Source organism: Myotis yumanensis, unplaced genomic scaffold, assembly GCF_028538775.1.
Source record: "Myotis yumanensis isolate MYYU_CA2020_CCGP unplaced genomic scaffold, mMyoYum1.0.hap1 SCAF_2, whole genome shotgun sequence".
NCBI lineage: Eukaryota > Metazoa > Chordata > Mammalia > Chiroptera > Vespertilionidae > Myotis > Myotis yumanensis.
The window spans coordinates 186,963,541-186,984,312 of NW_027223753.1; the positions used below are offsets into that span (position 1 = coordinate 186,963,541).

A 20,772-nucleotide genomic window follows, 5' to 3' on the forward strand; every position below is an offset into this window, starting at 1 on the left:
CCACACACTCTGCTTTTCAAACTAAATAGTATTCATTATGTCTTATCTACTACTCAAACTACATCCACCTGGCTTCTACTCCAATTACCCAACCCAATGTTGTTTTTGACTGGCATCCTATTTAATTTCTCTTTACCATGTGACCAGCTTGAACCATCACTTTTTTGTTACTACTTTCCATCTCCTTTTGTCTTTGGCAAATTCTTGAAATGCATTTTCCCAATATTTTGTCCTCATCTTTTGTTCTTCTGTACCAACTCCTAAGGCTGCCTTAATCACCTCTATCACAATAATTAGTCGTATGCTGCAAGATCTGTCTCTCTAGTTTCACCTCTACTGGGTTTCAGGCCCCATTCCCAACTACTGCTGGTTTCCCGTGGATATCTCACCTCCAGTCAAATTCAGTAAATCCACAATAAGAGTTTTCTCTTTCATTTATGTTCTTGGCATCACCACCCCAGTCACTAAGGATCAAAACTTAGGTGTCTTAAGCTAACTGCAAGGAACAGAAACTGACTCAAGCCTTTTTAAGAAAAAGCGGAATTATGCCCGACTGGGGCAGCTCATTGGTTCCACATCAACCTATGAACCATGAGGTCACATGGTTCTATTCCGTCACGGCACATGCCCAGGTTGTAGGCTCGATCCCCAGTAGGAAGCATGCAGGAGGCAGCCGATCAATGCTTCTCTATCATTGATGTTTCTCTCTCTTTCCCTCTCTCTGAAATAAAAAAAAAAAGTACTTAAAACTTTAAAATAAAAGAACAAGGGGATTTACTATAAGGATGTATCAGGCAAAACTCACTGGAATCCAAAGATAAGGAAATGAAGCATGGTTGTGTCCCAGGAATGGACCTGAAAAGCTAGAAACCCGGGCCACTCCTCTCTCACAGGCCTCAGTTGGTTCTGCAAACCTATTTCATCCCCTTGATTTTGCTCTACAAATCAGCTTTTTCTGCTTCTTCAGTTTCTTTTGGCTTGCTTCACCACGGGCCAGTTATAAATGATCTTTTATTTATATGTATACGTAATGGTCTCAGAATTTCATAGTTCAAATTTATGAGAAAGAACCTAACTAGCCTGCCCAGCCAATGGTTGAGCATTGGCCTATGAACCAGGTCACAGTTCAATCCCCAGTCAGCACATATGCCTGGGTTTAGGGCTCGATCCCCAGTAGGGGACGTGCAGGAGGCAGCCAATCAATGATTCTGTCTCATCATTGAGACATCATCATCATCATCATCATTTCTACCTCTCTCCCTTGCCCTTCCTCTGAAATCAATAAAAATATATTGAACCTAAGTAGCCCGGCTGGTGTTACTCAGTGGTTGAGCACCGACCCATGAACCAAGAGGTCCTCCAGTTTGATTCCCAGTCAGGGAACATGCCTGGGTTGTAGGCTTGATCCTCGCTGTGTCGGGGGAGAGGGCGGAAGAACACACAGGAGGCAACCAACCAATGTGTCTTTCTCATCAATATTTCTGTCTATCCCTCTCCCTTCTCCCTCTAAAATCAATAAAAACATATATTTTTAAAAAGAACCTAACTAGCTCAGTCTGGCCTAAGAACTGTTTCCCACTGGTAAGGTATTCAGGCAGCTGTAGTCTTGGTATGGAATCTTGTGTTACAAATGTGGCTGTCTAGCCCCTGCCCTTCAGCAGTCAACTGCGGTTTTCGTGAGAACGTGGGTTATGAGCCAGGCTACCCAATTCCATTCCTTCTGCATAGGCTAAGGATAGAAGACTTTGCAAGTAAAATGGTATAGGTACAGCTAAGCCTACCCGGTTTCGCTCAGTGGTTAGAGGACTGGTCTGCAGACTGAAGGGTCTTGGGTTTGATTCCAGTTAAGGGCATGGACTTTGGTTGCAGACTGGATCCTGGGCCTCGGTTGGGGTGCATGCGGGAGGCAACCAATCAATGTTTCTGTCTATCCCCCTCCCTTCCATTGTCTCTGAATATCAAAGGAAAAAAATATCCTAGATGAGGATTAACAACAAAAAAGATGGTATAGATATAGAACTGGACATGTGGAACTTCTATCTCATTCCCATTTCAGTCAGCCTATCTCAGTCAGCTGTGTGCAAAGGGCTCCCATCAGCCATCTCTTGTTTTCAGAACTAGGGGAGCAACAGCCCTTTTTTTGTCCATTCAACTCCCTGACTGCTCAACATTTCCTTTCTCGCCTTCCTCCCCTGCAGTACCCCACATTCTGACTTATTTTATTGCTAGTTATACTCAGGCTTGTCTTTCCCATTTGACTGTAAACTTAAGGGTGGAATTTATCTTATTTATCTTTGTAGCTTTATGATTTTGATATCATTGTAATTAGCTAATTAATAGAAAAAGAACAGAAAAGGGAGGTCAGATATTATAGGCATGTCACCTGGGTAGCTTCACCAGGAAACTACAATTTCACACTCTACAGGGAACCACAGGCCCATCCCCTGCATGTTACTGGGGGAAGGGAATAGACAAAAGGGAGGATGGACACATATGCAGTGAAGTTGGGGTGACCAAGGGAAGATACTTGTCAATCAAATCTAGGAACAGAAATCATTGGCTATAAGTGGTGGAGCCAACTGCACCCATGGAAATTTGGGGGATACATAAACCCCCAAAGGAGTTCAGTCCTGTGACTCTCTTGACTTGTGGCTCTTGGCTCTCTGGTTCCTTTGGTTTTGCACCTGCCTGTATTCCCTCCATAGACACATGGCCCATGGCCATGCTGACCCCACATAAAATAGACTGATAGACTGCAGCTGGGAATACAAACTAAACTAGTCTGATGCAAGATTGGATGATGCCCTAATATGGAACAGAGACTCTGGATACTGGCTTTCATGTTAGCCCTACTGAAGCCACAGCTATACTTCTTCCTTGAAGGGACATAGAGAAATGGGACCTTAGAAACTCAGGGGTGTAATTCCACAGAAATAAAGCTTTCTACAATATTTCATCCTCCCATGTGAGTCTCAGAAAATTCTTTTTCTTAGGGTATCACAAGAATTCCATTCCCATGAGCAACAGGTGGGGATGAGGAACTCTCCCCACTGGTAACAATTTCATTCATTTTCCAGCATTTGAAATACTAGCCAAATATTTTAATCCAAATATCTGTTCACAACCATGGTGTTTTAGTCCATTCTTCTTGAAATTGAATATCCCCATTTCTGTATGATAATTTATATAATTATTTAGTTCCTAAATATACCAAATCTCTCTTGAATGAAAGGGGGCAGGGACTGCAGAGACAGAAGAGTAAACTATGTTATTGTCTCAAGAAATTAATGCTCCACCCGGCCAGTGTGGCTCAATGGTTGAGCATCAACCTATGGTCACAGTTTGATTCCCAGTCGGGCCACATGTCCAGGCTTTGGGTTCAATCCCCGGTGGGGGGTGAGGGGAGTGTGCAGGGGGCAATCGATTGATGATTCTCATCACTGATGTTTCTCTTTCTCTCCTTCTCCCTTCCTCTCTGAAATATACAAAAATATTTTTAAAAAAGAAATTAATACTACAATAAGTAAATGTCAATATAGTTCATAAATGAGTAAAAATATAGAATTTACAGGTATTGCATTAAAATATAATTTCTTTTTACTTGGTGGTATTTCTAGCTAAGTTCTACAGACTCAAAATCTCTGAGTAAAAGATGGAAAGTTATATGAAGAGCTTCATTAATAAATGCTTCCAAAAGGATGGACATTAAAAATATTTAGGATAATAGTTCTTAATGTGTAGTATAGATTAAGATAAATCGTGAGGCTTTGCCAGCACAGATATGTTCCAAATATTGTTTGATTCAGTAGGAGTAAGGTGGGGTGCGATGGGACTTGGCTATCATTATTCTATAAATGTTTATTGTATGCATCAAATGTTAGAGCTATTATTTTTGGATATTTAAAAACATGAATACATGTATACTGTCTTTATATGAGCACATTTCAACTACTCATTTGCACAATTTCTGTAGAATTAAAACATATAGAAAAGTGGTAAACTATCATTGCATTAGAACTGATAGAACCCTTTTTGAAAAAAAATAAAACAATTTTCTATAATTTGTCTATCAAAATCCTCCTATGAAATTAAACATAAAACAAGTATCATTTAAAAACAGCAAAAAGTCCTTTATATAATCTATGGTTTCTGTTTAAAAAGTCTACCTTCTAACAATACAGTAGGAAAAGTCTCATACAAACAAAACAAAACTTAAAAAATGTTTCCCAGTAAGATCTTCAGCATCCTAAACACTTTTTAAAAAACTTAGTAATAATAAATAATGAAGAACAGATTTTTCTCAAAACAATGCATTATGTAGACATATTTAAAGATGAACTTAACTAAAATGACACATTTGATTATCAGAATGATAGCAAATACAACTAAAATATATGTATATTATGATAAAGAATAGGATGGCATTATGAGAAGAATGACAAGACAGTTTTCAATCTTTCTTTACCTGTCATTCTGGAAGAGCATCAAGCCAATCCAATTTAAAATAAAATTATTTTAAAAAGCAGATAATGTGATTTAGAAAAAAGCACAGTAAATCAACTATAACAATTCCAATCCAGTAATACTAAAAATAATAAATCTGAAGGCTAATCTATGCAAAGGCAAAGTGCTAATGATCACATTAGAGGAAATTTGGTAACTACCGCCCTCCTAGAATTATGACATCATTGTAGTGTTTTTAAAAAGAAACTTTGTTCATTAGATGCTTGAATTAATGAAGAGATGAATTAAATATAACCTCTCCATTTCAGCAGACTTCTTAAAGAGGCTGAGTCTTTTAATTTTCTTTAAAATCTTCACATTCCAATAAATTCCTATTGAATTTAAGCCAGAATAGATTAGTTGAACATTTTATAACTCTATAAATTGTATTTGAGCCCAGTATATTAAGTCAATACACATGCATAGCTAGATTTCTTAAATAATTAAATACTATGTTTGATGGAAATATAAGGCATATTTCAAACTCAATTCAGTTAAGTCAATCTTATTGGTGGTAATTTACTGTAAAAATGCTGAGTGTGCTGTGAAATGGTGACGATTTTTACAGTTCACAAGAATTAAGTAGTTTTATTATGTACTCTAGTTGGTTCCTATGGCCAAGACCCCAGAGAAAATACAATCAAAGAAATCAATACCAATAGAAAACACATTAACTTTATTATAGATGTAGTTTAAAACCAAAACAAGCCACAACTAATGTATGGCAGAAATAAAATATAATGTCACCAAGGTGTGTTCGATGAGCGGTATAGGAACTGACTCTGAAACTGATAATGTTCAAAGATCAGGCAGTAAAATAAATCAATACTAGTGTGTGGGAAAAGTAGAATGGGGAAGAGTGGTAGCAGATATCAGAATAATACTGATTTTCTATATTCATTAGGAAGGAAAAGGGTGACTGTGAAGCTACAAACCACCACCAAATGTTGTGGTTTCTTATAAAATTTTCAAACTCAAAACTTATAGAACACTCAAATATAAAATGTTTAATAAACCGGCTTTCTGATAATTCAAGTGTTTACTAGTACTTATAACTGAAGTTAAATTTCTTAAATCTATGTAATATAATGTATCAAATTCAGAAACCAAGTGATTTATAGTATGCATTAAGTTTATATTTAGAAAATTCTCTTTAGAATTTTCTATTTTAAAAGTGCACAACAGGTATAAGAGAAACTTATTCAAAAATTTAAAAACTCAGTATATTTTCCTCATCTTCAATAATCTAGAAACCTATTAAAACATAACCTGAATAAAATTTTGAAACTGTCTTGTAACAAAGTAAAAATACCAAATAGCTATTTAAATTTATTTTGACAATATAATGTCAGTTAACTCAAATCAAAGGTACTGACCATTGGTTTTCTCCAGAATACTGAGTTCTAAAATAAACAAGAATTTATATACAGTTTTTCCAGCTTTTAAGAGAAATATTTTTCTTTTCATTAAAAAAGTTATCTCCAATGGAATATATTAATAGAGATATAGCACAATTCTTATTCAGTATCTAAATTTTCTTAGGCAGAAATATGAAATTTTATTTTTTCCCTCATAATTTATGTATTGGCCTATGGAGCTTAGTAACAGCAATACTCTTGTGCTGATACCATCATGGATTTTACTTTAATTTTGAGGGGAAGAAAAATTTTAAGTCCCACAGGTCAAAACTGAATCATATAAACTGACAGATTCCACTTCAATAAATGAAAGGCAAGTCTAAAATGCAAAGTAAAAATGGAATTTAGGCAGCTCTAAAAGATAAGGAAACTTAACCACCCAAAATAGTGCTACTGACATAAAAGCCAAAACTCAAAACAAGCATTGCAGTTATGAGATATAGCATCAGGTGCCTTTACTTCAGTGAATGAATAATGGCCACAACTCAAATGAATGATAATTTAAGATGAATATACGCACCTTACCAGAGATGTTTATGTTTACTACCAGAGATGTTTTAGTAATTCCATAATCCTCACAAAGTCAGTATAACTGTTGTAAAAAAATCAATTGTGGTTCTGAATACCCATTCACAGTTGACCTCAACAATGTGTCTGATGTCAGAGACTGATTATCTGTGACAGGCAGAAGCATGTGGTGGTCCTCAGTCCCAAGTGGAAGGGCTAGTGGCAAAGTCATATCAGAAGGTTTCACATCCAAAGTTTCTGATAAAGGGCTTTTTTGTATGGAATCTTGTTCACTTAAGGGATGATCCTCTATACTAGTATCTAGAATTTTATCTGCCCCTGAAATGCAAGAGGAAAAAAATTATACTATCTTTAAAGACAAAACAAAACCCTTACCATTCCCAGAACTTCCAACCACCACATCTTTACTCAGGCTACTTCTCTTTTGTTGAATAGCCCTCATTATCTATACAAGTTCAACATGGGCTTTGAGACTAGGTTCAAACAACAACTCCACAATAAAAATGAACTTAATTGCCCTAGCCGGTTTGGCTCAGTGGATAGAGCATAGGCCTGCAGAGTGAAAGGTCCGGGTTCTATTCCGGCAAGGGCACATGCTGGGGTTGAGGGCTCGATCCCCAGTGGGGGGCATGCAGGAGGCAGCTGATCAATGATTCTCTCTCATCGTTGATGTTTCTATTCCTTCCTCTCTAAAATCAATAAAGAAATACATTTTTTTAAAAAAATTAATAAAAATGGACTTAATTATTCTAGTCCTGGATGAGTTGCTTCTAATCTATTTTACCACTCATTTGTGTTTCATATAATGCCTTGTGACATGCTATCCTTTATAATAAAAGGGTAATATGCAAATGGAATGAACAGCAGAACAAGGGGGCGGGGCAGAAGCTCAACGCAGGAGCTGCCCCCTGGTGGTCAGTTTGATCCCACAGGGGAAGTGCTGCTCAGCCACAAGCTGAACATCCCCCAGTTGGACATCCCCCAAGGGCTCCGGACTGCTAAAGGGCAAGGGCGCAGGCCAGGCTGAGGGCCCAGGCCTCTAGTTTCTCTTATCACTATGTAATACTCAACTTAGGTATGCTTTGAATCCTCAACTAGACTAAAGTACCTAATAGAGCTATACACATAATATTGACATGATTACAATCTCACTATTATTATTAGACAAAACTGTGCATTTGCTTGTATAAAAATGTAACTCAGTAACTCAGTTCTTACAGACTACTCTTCAGTTCAACCAAGAATATAGCTTCCACTTTCCTGTCCCAGTGTTTCTCTCCACAATGTTGCCTGGAATGAACGCTTCCTTTCCCATTTCCATCCTCTTAACTCTTCTCTGTCCTGCAAGTTCCCCAGGATTAGGTCTTTCCAATACCTCAGAAGTAATTAATCTCTTCTTCAGCACTTAGTGTCTCTATTATAGCCTACATATTGTCTTGCAATCATATTTATTTAGATTTCTGGTCTCCCATACCAGGTTGCAAGTTCTTTGAAGATTAGACTACACCTTGTTCAACTTCATATATCCTGAAGTTATGTGTATGTTAGAAGTACTTAATAAATTTTTGTGGAATTAATGGCTCAATGCAGTCTTCAGATGTTACTAATTAAATCCTTATGTTTATGTTTCCTATCAAAGACTCACTAGCATTTCTATACACCGAAGAAGCCTGGTGTTTTGTTTTGTTTCTAATCACAACAGAAGAAAATGGTAAGCACAGTGAAACTTTTTCAAGGAATTCATTTTAAGCAATACGTTTAAAATGTTGTACTCTGGCTCTCTTATTTTTATATATTATAGTAGTCTGGGGCTTTCCATTTCCTTATTTCCATATACATATATATATCTGGATTTGTGTTCATGATGGCCCTCTCTTCATATAACTACAGTAAACTCTAGCCAACCCAGACTCTAGTAAACGGAATAGTGATACATCATTTACTTATATATGCCTTCTTTTTGAAACTGTTCATAAATCAGATTTTTGAATAGAGAAAATAGTTAAATATTATTTATTACAAGATCAATATGAAAAGAAATTCAGAGTGAACTTATGTACAAATTATAAAGCTACTTTCCTCATATGTATCTAGTTTTAAAAAATCTAAATTGTTATAATCAATATGAGAAAGCACCAAATTTTTAAAACATGAGCCTTTACCAGAATGAACTTTTGTTTTGTGCTTCTTTAAATTTTTAATATCCGTGTAAGAATTTCCACATAATTCGCAGATAAACGGTCTTTCTCCTGAAAAATAAGTTAAAAGCTTAAAACCTCAATATTTTAGAAGCTAAGCTAAGACAAAAATATTAATGCTCATGAAAACAAGGCAAACATTACTACACTGTTTAAATTTAGTTTCAAATTACCATTTTAATCACCTGGTTCTAATATAGTGAAATAAAAACTTCTATACACATAGGCATGCCTTTACTTTATGTAAAGTTTTCCCCATTTTAGGGAAAACTGAGCATTTTCATTAACAGAAATTTTAAACTAAAACAAAAACAAAAAACTTACTCTTTTATTTCTATCAGACATTTAGTGAGTGCAATTAAATACCAGACCTTGGCTAAGAGATAGAGTGTGTGTGGGGGGGAAGCATAATTATTGTTTCTGTTCTCAAATTAGAAAATCCTTTACAAATTAGAAAATCCTTTAAAAAACCTGACAGAATAAAATGCTATAAAATTGTAATTCTCTTGGAATAAGAACTGTCTGATGCTTTAAGTTGACAACAAATTTATTAAATGTTTCCTAAGTGTTCACACTATTCTAAACAGAAATTATGAGGGGTAATTTTTAAAAAGAAAAAGTCAGAAAAGCACATTTTCAAAGTGGCCTTTTCCTTTAATACTTTTTTTACATTTAATATTTTCTTCATACAACTTACAATAACAACTTACTACCTTTTACAATAAACATTCCAATATTAAAATTTATTCCTAAAACTTGCTGAACAATGTTTAATAAGAAAATGTTATCTATTATTGATTCCTTTTCATTTATTGGTATATCTGTGCAATTAAATCCAAATCACTTAAAAAACTATTATCTGGCATACCTCTTAGAAAATCTACACAATTCTCAACCAAATTTATTTCACACTCCAAACAACTAAAAAAGTAAGCCAATGAAAAGGTGATATTTATGCATTAAAATATTACTGAAAAGTACAACTATATATTATATAGTCCACAATGGCTTAAAAGTCAAGGTTTACATAAAAAGAAATTAGAGAGAACAAAAAATAATACATTCTCCCTAAACACAGACCTGTATGGGATCGAAAGTGTTTGTTGAGCTCTCCTGAGGAAATAAAACTTTTCCCACAAATACCACATATGTATGGTTTTTCACCTAGATGGAAAATAAAAGATAGCGAAGTGGTGTACTATACCAATATAATATATATTAATTACAATAATCTAAAGTAAGCTGTTTTAAAATATTAAAATTAAAACCTCTTTATAATGTATTTTAGAGGTATTTTCACTGTGATCCAACTGAAATGAATATTAGTAATTATGTTATACTGTTCATGTAACCTGATGCTTTTGATCTAATAAAACTTTATTTCTGCAAATATCCTTCTAGGAGCTAGAATCAGGCAAGAAATTAGATTTTGATATGATTAAAAACATGTCAATTCATCAATCCATATTTCAATTCTTGCTATGTACTATATTATTAAAGAGGAATAAAATTTAGAAAAAATCTGTTAAAAATACAGCCTATAAAAATGAAAACCTTTGAATAAGATTTGTTTCAAAACTGATACTTCACATTTAAAGTATCTGTTTAATTTGCAAATATTAGAATGTCTGTATAAGAAAAGTCCTAAGTAGTTATAAAATCAATGTTCTACCCAAACCCACCACTACCCCCTAATTTCACTCTATAGGTTTATCCAAGGGAAATGAAACTTCAAGAGGCTAAGGAGTTTTTCTAAGGTCACAAAATATTCAAGTTTATATACTGTCAAAATTTTATGATTTTAATGTATATGTTATATGATAAAGATGTCACCATTTATTATTCTAGAAAATAAGTGTTTTTATATCTAATAGTTATCTAAAAATCATAAGCATAAAAAGCACAAACACAACAGATATATAACTAATCTACTTTCAGTAAAGGCTCAGCTTCCCCTTTTCTTTTATTTACAACTTTCATTATTTTAAACAGGCTCTCCACATCAAATTCTTACCTGTATGTTTTCGAGAATGAGTGATAAGAGAACTAGAGACAGCAAATGCCTTCCCACAAGTATCACACACATAAGGCTTTTCTCCAGTATGCCTACGAACATGATAGGTCAATGTGCTCGCTTGGGCAAATCTCTGTCCACACCTATCACAGACATATGGCTTCTCTCCACTATGCTTCCTATTAGTAAATAAATATAAAGTTATATGCTAATAAGTAAAACAATGTGGAGCATTTTTCATATAGTATTTTAGTTCATTTCATCTTAACAGACCAATTACATGAACTTTAAATCAATAGGTTCAATGGTTTGGTTGTTATCAAAATATCAGTTCTGAAACAGGTCAACAAGTTTTGCCATAATCTTTACATGGTTGTCAAGTGAGCCCCTAATTCTGCAGGCAATTATTTTTCCTTGTCCATTCACTCACTCTTCAAAACTCTTTCCTCAAACCTTCAGCACCTCCTCACCATCCTCACCCTTAGCTGATTTCTTTGCTTTCTATTCCACCAAGAAAAATTTAAGCAATCATAAAATTTCCACTATCACATCTCTCTACCTACAGAGATCTGTGCCTATAGTTTGCTTTCCTTCTTGTTAACTCTGAAGGTGACAGTTCATCTGAATCCAACTACACGCATTTGTATAGTTAAGATACTATCCCCCTGCATTTTCCTTCATGTTACATCATCCATTTTTCCTACCCCATCGGACTGTAGCATATAAATATACTGATGTCTCCCATCTTAAAAAAGACCCTTGACCTTACTTGCTCCTCCACTTCTCTCCCACGTATCAAAAACTTGAGTCTCCAACTGTTCTTTCATTTCTTCCCTACTGATCTCTTCTCTACTAGCCTCTACTAACACATTACTTTCGTCAGAAGCACTGACTGCTGACCTCTCACTTTCCTAAGTTCAAGTCATTTCTGTCTTCATCTCCCTATCATCACAATATGACAAAGAAATCACTCCCCTCTGGAATAATTTTCTTCACCTGGATTCTGGGGCAACCCACTCTTCTGGTTTTTCTCTTATATTGGCTGGTCCCTCCTAGTCGCCTTTGCTAGTTCTTGTCCATCTTCCAGAACTCTTAGTGTGTCTCACAACGTCAGTCCTTTGATCCCTTTTCTATCCACATTCATTCTCTTGGTGACTTCATCCAGTGTTATGGCTTTAAATACTATTTATATGTTGATGACTCTCAAATTTATATCTTTAGATCAAACCGTGAATTCCAGATAACCAACTGTATTGTATAGCTCCATTCAGATGTCTAATAGCCATCTAAAATTTAACATGTTCAGACTTCTACTCTAACAACTCCTGTACTCCTGCTTAACATCCTCTATCCACAAATTTTCTCTATCTCAGTTAATGGGAATTCCATCTTTTCAGGTGGTCAGGCTCAAAACGTCAACATCATCTTTGATCTTTCTTCCTTCTTCTCTCCTCTCCTCCCAACTTTCCTTCCTTCCTTTCATGCCCCACATCCAATCTGCAGCAAATTCTGTTTGTCTCACATTTATAAATATATCCAGAATCTGACCACTGCTACCTCTAGCTGACCAGCATCGTTCTCACTTGCGTTTTACCTAGAGCTTCCTAACTGGTAAATTTGCTTCTACTCTTGCAATCCTATAATCTTTTCCAAATATGGCAGCCAGAATGATCCTCTTAAACAATAAGCAACATCACATCATTTACTTCTCAATCTCAAGAATAAAAGCTTTATAATGGCCTATAAAACTGTACACCGTCTGGACACCTTAATGCCATTCTGATCTTATTTCCCTCCAGTCACCAGTTTCCTTGTGGTTCCTTAACTGTGCTAAGGATACTGTATGGCGGAGCCACATTTAGAAGTTAACTGTATGACTTCTAATACAGCAGTCAATTCATAAGACTATGGTGAATGACAGACTCAAAGATCAAACGTTTTTTGGTTTTGTTTTTTACCTTGCATGAATCTTGAGATTGCTAGAAGTTGCAAATTGTAAATTGCATACATCACATTTATAGGGTTTTTCCTCACCATGATGCATGCGACTATGGAAGACTAGCTGGCATTTCTGAGCAAATCCTTTATCACACAATTCACATTTGTATGGCTTCTCACCTAAAAGAAGAAATAAATAATATCTATATTTAGAAAGAAATACTCTGTTTTAGTTGCTTAAATCATAAACTTTCAAGGGTCCAAAAGAACTAGTTTCAGTATTCAGAAAATGTTAAATTGGTAGAAGTAAAAAAGCAAATAGGATCTCTTCTCCCAGATTTCTTAAAATCAACTGTAGAGTTAAAAGAGATTAGTGTTTCTTAATTCATAATAGTGAAAGGTGATCAATGAGAGAAATATACATTGCATCTCAAAAACTACAAATCTAAGCGTACCAATAAAGGAAAATGTAGATGCTGAGGAAGAAATATTGTGTAATGCTAATAAACGTTCAGAAGTTGACAAAGTCTAGGAAGCAGGTGGTGAGATGTGTTAGCAAAATCTGAGAATTGGCCTGAGTTGTAATTACTTTTTTCTCTTTATCAGTTTTAAAATCTTCGTGTTAATACCTAGTAAGCTAAACCCAAATTTATGCTTATTTTAACTCTGAGGGAAAATAGTATAAAGAGCTCATGTATTAAGACTAGAGTATCAGTTACAATAAAATAAATAGCCATTAAATACTTGCTCACAATTACAAAGAAATTTTCAACACTTTAACATCCTAAATACTTTTATGAATTGAATACAAGTACATATCAAATTTTAATCACAAATAGTCAACACTGTATATTAATACCTTCTCTTTTAAAAGTTTTATTTCAGTTAGAGTATACAAACAATTATATCTCCCATAAATCATTCTTACCTGTATGAGTTCTTACATGTGTTTTCAGCTGGTTACACTGGGTAAATGCCTTTCCACACAAGTGGCAAACATAAGGTTTGACTCCTTTATGTATTCTCATGTGCCTTCTCAAGCTGCTGGCTTCTGAAAACACTTTCCCACATGTGTTACACATTGGCTTGGCCTTGGAATACCTCTGATCCAGCTCTTCCCCAGAGCTCTCCAGCTCATAAGAGTTCTTGACACTGGCTATATTGGACATAGAGTGTTCTTTCAGAGCACAGTTTGGCTGTGATTTCCCACGTTTCCGTTTCACTGTAACAGTTTGCACAATATCTTGGGCTGGAAAAGTATTTTCCACAACTGATGTCAACTCAAGTTCTGAATTATCATTTCTCTGTGCAACCTGTTCAATTACAGGTGTGGACAGTTTATTTGCATCTAGGAATAATTCAACAGATGTATTCTCTAAAATGCTGCTGGGATATTGCACTGTTTTACTCTGCCCTGTTTTCTGGGAGTTGAAGGCCTTCTTCTTCTTTTTAGTTTGAGATGACTTCTTTGCTAAAGGCCCTTGTTTAGGATTTGCCTGCACTAAATCTGTAGACACTTCTGATTTCTCCCGACTGTTATAATCTCGTAGAGTAAGAAGACAAGTCTGTTGATTCAATTCAATGTTTCCAGTAATACTAGATATCTCTGTAGAAGAGGGATTAGCAATAAAAGCAAAATCTTCCATCTTTATTTTACATTTAGTGACCACCTCTTCCACTTTGAGATAGTCAGCAGCCTGATGAATTTCTTTAACATTCCAACTGTAAGGAAACAAGGCTAAATGACAACATTCTGATCAAAGAAAAACTTTTTTTAAAAGAAAAACTGTTTTTGAAACAGAGTTGTGCATATATTTCAATGTCTTTTAATGACCTAATGAAGCAGAATATGAGAAAGGCATAACTAAGAATGAATCTACAAAATACATTCATTCACTCAGAGTAATGTTTAGGCAAAAATATCCAGCTTTACAGAACTGAAAAAGATGAAAAATAATGGTTATTCATAGCTATGTATGTACCGCTGCAGAAAAATAAAATGTCTACCTGTTTTAGAAATGTTTTCATTGATTTTAGAAAGAGAGAAGGGAGAGGGAGCTAAAGAAACATCAATTGGCTGCCTCCTGCACACCCCTTAGTGGGGATGGAGCCTGCAACCTTGGAATCAAACCATGACTTCGGTGCATAGGATGACAATCAACCAACTGAGTCACATCGGCAAGGGCAAAATTTCTACCTATTTTAAAAAACACCTGGAACATAAAAGTAGCTGTTGGTAACTTCCTCCTCTCATTCATCCTGAGCCCTTTTCAGATAGCAACCAACTTCCCTGGATTGAAAATAGGAAGAGTCTTTAAAAAATTGTTTTCTATTAATCTTCCTCTGCACTCCTCCTTCTGTGAGGGACTTTAATGGTGCTTTTCAAATTTTCCTATGCATGTGAACCACCAAGGGATCATTCAGATTCAGTATGTCTGTGGTGGGGCCTGAGTGTCTGCATTTCCTTTTTTTTTTTTTTTTTTTAAGAGAGACACATTGATTGGTTGTCTCCCGAACACAGCGGAGCAGAGGATCAAACCTGCAACCAAGGTAGCACGCATCCTTGACTGGAAATTGAACCCACGGCCCTTTGGTAAGTAAGCTGATGCTCTAACCACTGAACTAACTGGCCAGAGCATGAGTGTCTGCATTTCCAACACACTCTCTGGTGATGCCAATGCTGCTGGTCCATCCATCACACTTGGGTAAACACATTTTAGAATGTGCTCCCCTTGTAAACTGTCTACTTGTGTGTGTGTGTGTGTGTGTGTGTGAGAGAGAGAGAGAGATCAACCCAAGTTAGCTAGCAAGTTTGTCATATTAGAATTATCTAGAAAAACTTAAGTCACCTTGTTCATCATTCCAGTCAATTTTTACTCAGCACCACCATGTGTGGTACTAAGAGGGATATAAAGAAATAGTCCCTGCCCTCCAGAAGTTTACAACGTAGTGAAAGGTCTGATTACTCTAGCACTGGCTCTGAAATGACTAGCTGAATTAATTACGATAAGTTAGTATCTTTGGGTGCCTCAATTTTCTCAGCTGTAAAATCAGAGTTGAGTTGGTACTAACACTAAAAATTATTTGAGGACATGGACACACACACACACACACACACACGTCCTTCAAGTAACCTTTCTACTTGCCATTTTCCCCAAATATTATTTAATTATACAAGAAAAAATAACTTTTTCCTATTTATTATGTGTGAGCCAGAAAAGGGTTTTAGTTATAGCTAATAATATAAATATAGCACTATTAATACACCTTTCTCAGTTCACTGAAAGTATACATACATACTACAGTATCTACAAATCTCTATCCATTTTCTCATAATCTAATTAAACATGCTTTGCCCTTCAAGTGCCACCTCTATGTTTCCTCTTTAAATTTAGCACTGCAATAGCTTTTAAAATTGTCTTTTATTATACACATATTCATTTTCAGCTAATTATAAATTAGATTTATAGGCTAGTTTGGAAACCTAGTCAACAGTTTAAGGAACATTTTATTCTCTAAGAAAATCCATCCCAAGTTCCTAAACATATTACAAATACACTTTTGGAACATAATCTGTTTGCATATTAAGTCTTTCCCCTAAATAAGAAAGCTTAGTCTTTTCTTATGGCCCTTGGCTATAATTTTGGAATATATATATATATATCACACACACACACATACACACACACACACACACATATATATATATAAAATCAATAATCTTTGGAGTCAAGTTAATACTCTATTTGCAATGATAAAGCACAAATGCCCCAGATATAAATATAATCATTGTCTTTTATAGAAAATGTTTTTTCCATGTATATAGTATTTTCATTTTCTAAAAACATTATGTTTCTCCTTAAGTATTTTTACTGATTTTGGTACATAATCTATTATTAAATTACAATAAATGGGAGACACCATTAGAATGAAAGCCAAATTTACTTTATCATTTTTTATACTTTGGTCTCATATTATAATTATGTTTAGTGCTCCATAAAATGAAGCATCAAACAGATAACAAGGTCAGGTAATCTTTAAGACCAATATGAACTAGCATTGTGTCACTCATTAAAACTTAATTCATACAAATTATGTATCTATTTCATAGGTAGTCTATAATCTCATTACAGTTAAGAGAACCAATCAACAGTTTTTATGTCAATAATTGATATGCTTTTGTTTCCAAGCATGAAGTTACAGTGCTTGAAAATCTGCTTTCACCTTTTGAACTGTCATTGAAAGTCATTTAATTACATATAGCAGGTATCTGGCTAAATGCTTTATATGAATAATTCATTTAATCCTCAGGATATGCCTATGAAATCCTATATAGTAAAAGGGTAATATGCAAATAGACCAAACTGCAGAAGGAACGAACAACCAATCAAAGTGTTATATGCTAATGATATGCTAAGGTTGCTCAACGGTTCACGTGCACTGACCACCAGGGGCAGACAGTCAACTGGTATACCAGTCACTATGATGTACACTAACCACCAGGGGGCAGATGCTCCAACTGGCAGGTTAGATTGCTGCTGGGGTCTGGCTGATTAGGCCAGACACACCCTGGAGCCCTCCCACAGTCCCTCCCGGGCCCAATCGTGCACCAGTGGGGTCTCTCAGCCTGGCCTGCGCCCTCTTGCAATCAAGGACCCCTTGGGGGGTGTCGGAGAACCGGTTTCAGCCCAATCCTGCAGGCCACTCCCCTTGGGAGGGCACCAGATGCAGGGCTCATGGCTGGCAAGCGCTGAGCCTGTGGCAGGCACAGTGGGGCCGGGATGAGCGGGAGCTGCAGGTAGGAATTGCAGGTAGGAACTGCAGATGGCGTGGGACTGCAGATTTCGGCCTGATCCCTGCAGGCCACCAAGAGGGTCCCACCTGTGCATGAATTCGTGCACTGGTCCTCTAGTCTATTATAATATCCATTTTACATTCAAATGAAGGGTCAAAGGTCCAAGGAAATTAAATAATTTTTCCAAGATAAGTGTTAGAACTAAAATTTGACCAAGGTAATCTGGCTCCTGAGTTCACTTAATTCTCTGCTACTCTGTTTTCTCTTTCTTTGTGTTTAATGTTATTTTCTTTCTTAATTTATTTTTTAAATTAATAACTAGCATTCTAGATCTTAATTTAAAGGAGGGAGGGGAGAGGGAGGGAGAGAGGGGGAGAGGCGAAGAGAGAGAGGAAGAGAGACAGACAGACAGACAGACAGACATCAGTCGACTCCCGAAACCTGGGTATGTGCCCTGACCAGTACTTGAACCTGCCACCTCTTGGCGTATAGGCTGATGCTCCAACCAACAGATCCACACTGGTCAGTGCTATTTATTCTGTTTTTTTTAATCACTAAGTTACACAGACTTTCTATTTTTGGTAAAGTCGTCTCTTACATTATGGCTGGGCGCAAACAATTAGCTCCTCGGGAAAGATATGCACCAAAAAGATTGACCGAACATCTGGCTTTTGTTTATGAAAGGGCAAAGTCAGATGCTCTTCAGTGTGTTCAGACCAACTCGATATTTTCCTGGCAAAGTTCACTGAGAAAGGGAAAACACTAAATTGAAGAGCAACCAAAATGCACTGGTTTTGAGGTTATTTTATATTAAATATTCTGAATTTTTAATCAGAGGCACTTCTATAGTCAACTACTCAATAAATTTAAATAATTTATCATCAGATTAATGTATTATACAGCTGTTCCTTTATTCAACTCATACGGAACTGACTCAATGAATACACCATTTAAAAAATAATTCCAAAACGGCATGAATGTTTCTTTTTCAAAAGTATTAACGAACACCATGGTTCTAGCTTTTTAAAGAGATGCATTGCCATGATAAGGTGCAATATAAAAGAGAGGGAAGAATTTTGTTTAATGTGCATGTGCTTATATCTACAAAATCATCTGGAAAAGAAAAAATATTTTTCAAAATGTTAATGGTTATCAATAGGTGGCAGAATTTCAGGTGTTCCATTTTTTCTTGTAATTTTTCTCCAAGAAATGTAGAATTAAAGTGGGAGAGGAAGGTAGAGAAGAGAAAACCAAGGAAACTAATGTTCACTGGGAGATAGGCCTTCAAGTAAATCCTTAATCTTCACAGTAATATCAAGGTAATTACTACCATTCTCATTTTTAGAGATGGGAAAACTGAGGCCCAGACAGGTTGCATCTTGCTCAAAGAGACATAGTGACTGACAGGCAAGATCTAATTCTAAAGCCCATAATCTTTCTATGTAAGAGATGGAGGAAAGACAAGAGTAATCTGGATTCTCCTTCTTTAAATCCGCTCCACCTTTTCCCCCACAAACTAACTGATATTAAGCTAATTGTGCAGATCATTACCTATCGGAGACACACAGTGCCTTCGTTAAGTCCTCAGTACCTTTCTCCTGTTGGTGCAGTGACAGCATTAAGCATATCAGAGAACCACTGGAGCACTTGGACCTAACTGAAACATTAGTATTGATAACTTTACAAAGATAACAGGGCTCACTGCCACTGAAGTTATTTTCCTGAATCAAGATCAGGAAGAGATCCTGCACACTGCTATTTACAGCTGGAAATGGGAGCAACTATTAAATGAACACAGAGGTTCTTCCTTCTTTCTCCAATCTATACTCCTTCACCTCAAACAACGTAAGAGGCAGGGGAAAGTGAGGGGGAGAGAAGACCAGAGGAACATAAAGACCAAACAGCAGGGGGAAACTAGAATTCACTTGGAATTCACTGTGTTTAATCTTCAAATCTACATAACCAAAATCACCAGCTTTGTTTCAGTAGGTAAATCAAATATGTCAGAAACAAGGCTTTTAATCACATTCACATCTGTGCTTAAAAAAATGTGGTCTGTTCATCAAAATCAGTGCCACTGACTTCTTTAAAAAACAAACAGAAAACAACAACATTGTGCACATCAATATTTGAAGACTCCGAAGTTCAGGGACTGAATGTAACAAATACAAATATACTTTTGTTCCTAAGACTACCCATTAGCTTTTATAAGTGAAGAAAAAAAGCAATGTGTACTTTACCTGTCAAGGTTTAAAGTTCCTGTGTATATAAACTCCAACAGTTTCTTAAATCCATCTGCCTTCACCTGACTCTGATCCAGAAAGACGTTGTTGTCGGAAGTGCTTCTGTAGATGGCACCGAAATACTCACTGAAGGAGGCCAGCACATTCCTGTGAGCTTTAAACTGGAATTCCCCAATCACGACGGTGCAGTCACAGAGGAAGCCTGCTTCCCGCTGTTTGTTCAGCCTCTCCAAAAGGTGCTCACAGTGGTGCGAATACTGCATTTTGAGATCAGAGTGGAACTTTATTTACCCTTGTTCTAAAAGACAAAAAGAAATGGCAAGTCAGTAATCCTAAGTTTTCCTCAAACGTGTCACCCAAGCAATTGGTAAGGGGAGAAGGGACGTAGGACCTAACATGAACAGGAATAAAGTCGGTTCTCATTTTATCCTCCATGCACCCGCCCCCAACCAGAAAATTCTTATCAAACAGATACGGTCAAAATGCTCAGGGGTGAGTCCTTTCCATCTCTGTTCCACCTTGGCCAGCTAACACCGTCCTTTGAACACGTCAATAAATGACAACGGTTGGAAAAGGCTCCCTGGAGCTGAAGAAGCAGCACCACAAAACTTCTCGCCTTCCGGTTTGGCTCAGTGGATAGAGCGTCGGCCTGCAGACTCAAGGGTCCGGGGTTCGAGTCCGGACAAGAGCATGTACCTTGGTTGCGGGCACATCCCCAATGGGGAGTGTGCAGGAGGCGGCTGATCGATTTTTTTTCTCTCTCATCGATGTTTCTAACTCTCTATCCCTCTCCCTTCCTCTCTGTAAAAAAATCAATAAAATATATTTAAAAACAAACAAACAACTTCTCGCCTTTGCACCAGCGTAACCTTCAAACTTTTAAGCTCGGGAGGCGGACCTATGTTAAGAAAAAAACAAAAAACAACTAACGAGTGAGACCTGATTCCTTGGGACAGAAGCGGAAAAGACCGGTAGGAGTCCCTTGTAACTGCTCCCACACCCCGAAGCCCGTTAGCCTCCGCGGTGCACACTGCGGCTCCGAGACGCGAGCCGGGTGCCCCGGGGGCGGAGAAGGCGCGCGACCGAGAGTTGTCAAAGGTTCGGTCCCGATCCGGGGACAGGCCACGCCCCCTGC

The 20,772-nt window shown here is 36.7% G+C and overlaps 1 protein-coding gene across 5 annotated transcripts in view; it reads right to left on the bottom strand.

The window, feature by feature from the left end:
* MYNN (myoneurin) overlaps positions 1-20,772 on the bottom strand; it is a 38,411-nt gene that overhangs the window by 17,045 nt on the left and 594 nt on the right. Inside the window, exons 2-9 of one of the 5 annotated variants that reach the window (XR_011470333.1) lie at positions 19,635-19,935; positions 13,528-14,321; positions 12,620-12,779; positions 10,662-10,840; positions 9,728-9,811; positions 8,612-8,698; positions 6,442-6,767; positions 4,105-4,835 (exon numbers count right to left, since the gene is read on the bottom strand). Coding sequence is in view for 3 of the 5 variants with exons in the window: in XM_070406829.1 (XP_070262930.1) it covers positions 6,505-6,767; positions 8,612-8,698; positions 9,728-9,811; positions 10,662-10,840; positions 12,620-12,779; positions 13,528-14,321; positions 19,635-19,900 (1,833 nt within the window). In the remaining 2 variants the exon portion in view is untranslated. Of the gene's footprint in view, positions 1-4,104; positions 4,836-5,158; positions 6,768-8,611; positions 8,699-9,727; positions 9,812-10,661; positions 10,841-12,619; positions 12,780-13,527; positions 14,322-17,992; positions 18,140-19,634; positions 19,936-20,772 lie in introns of those variants that run through there. The other 4 variants (XM_070406832.1, XR_011470334.1, XM_070406829.1 and 1 more) reach the window with 4 other exon arrangements.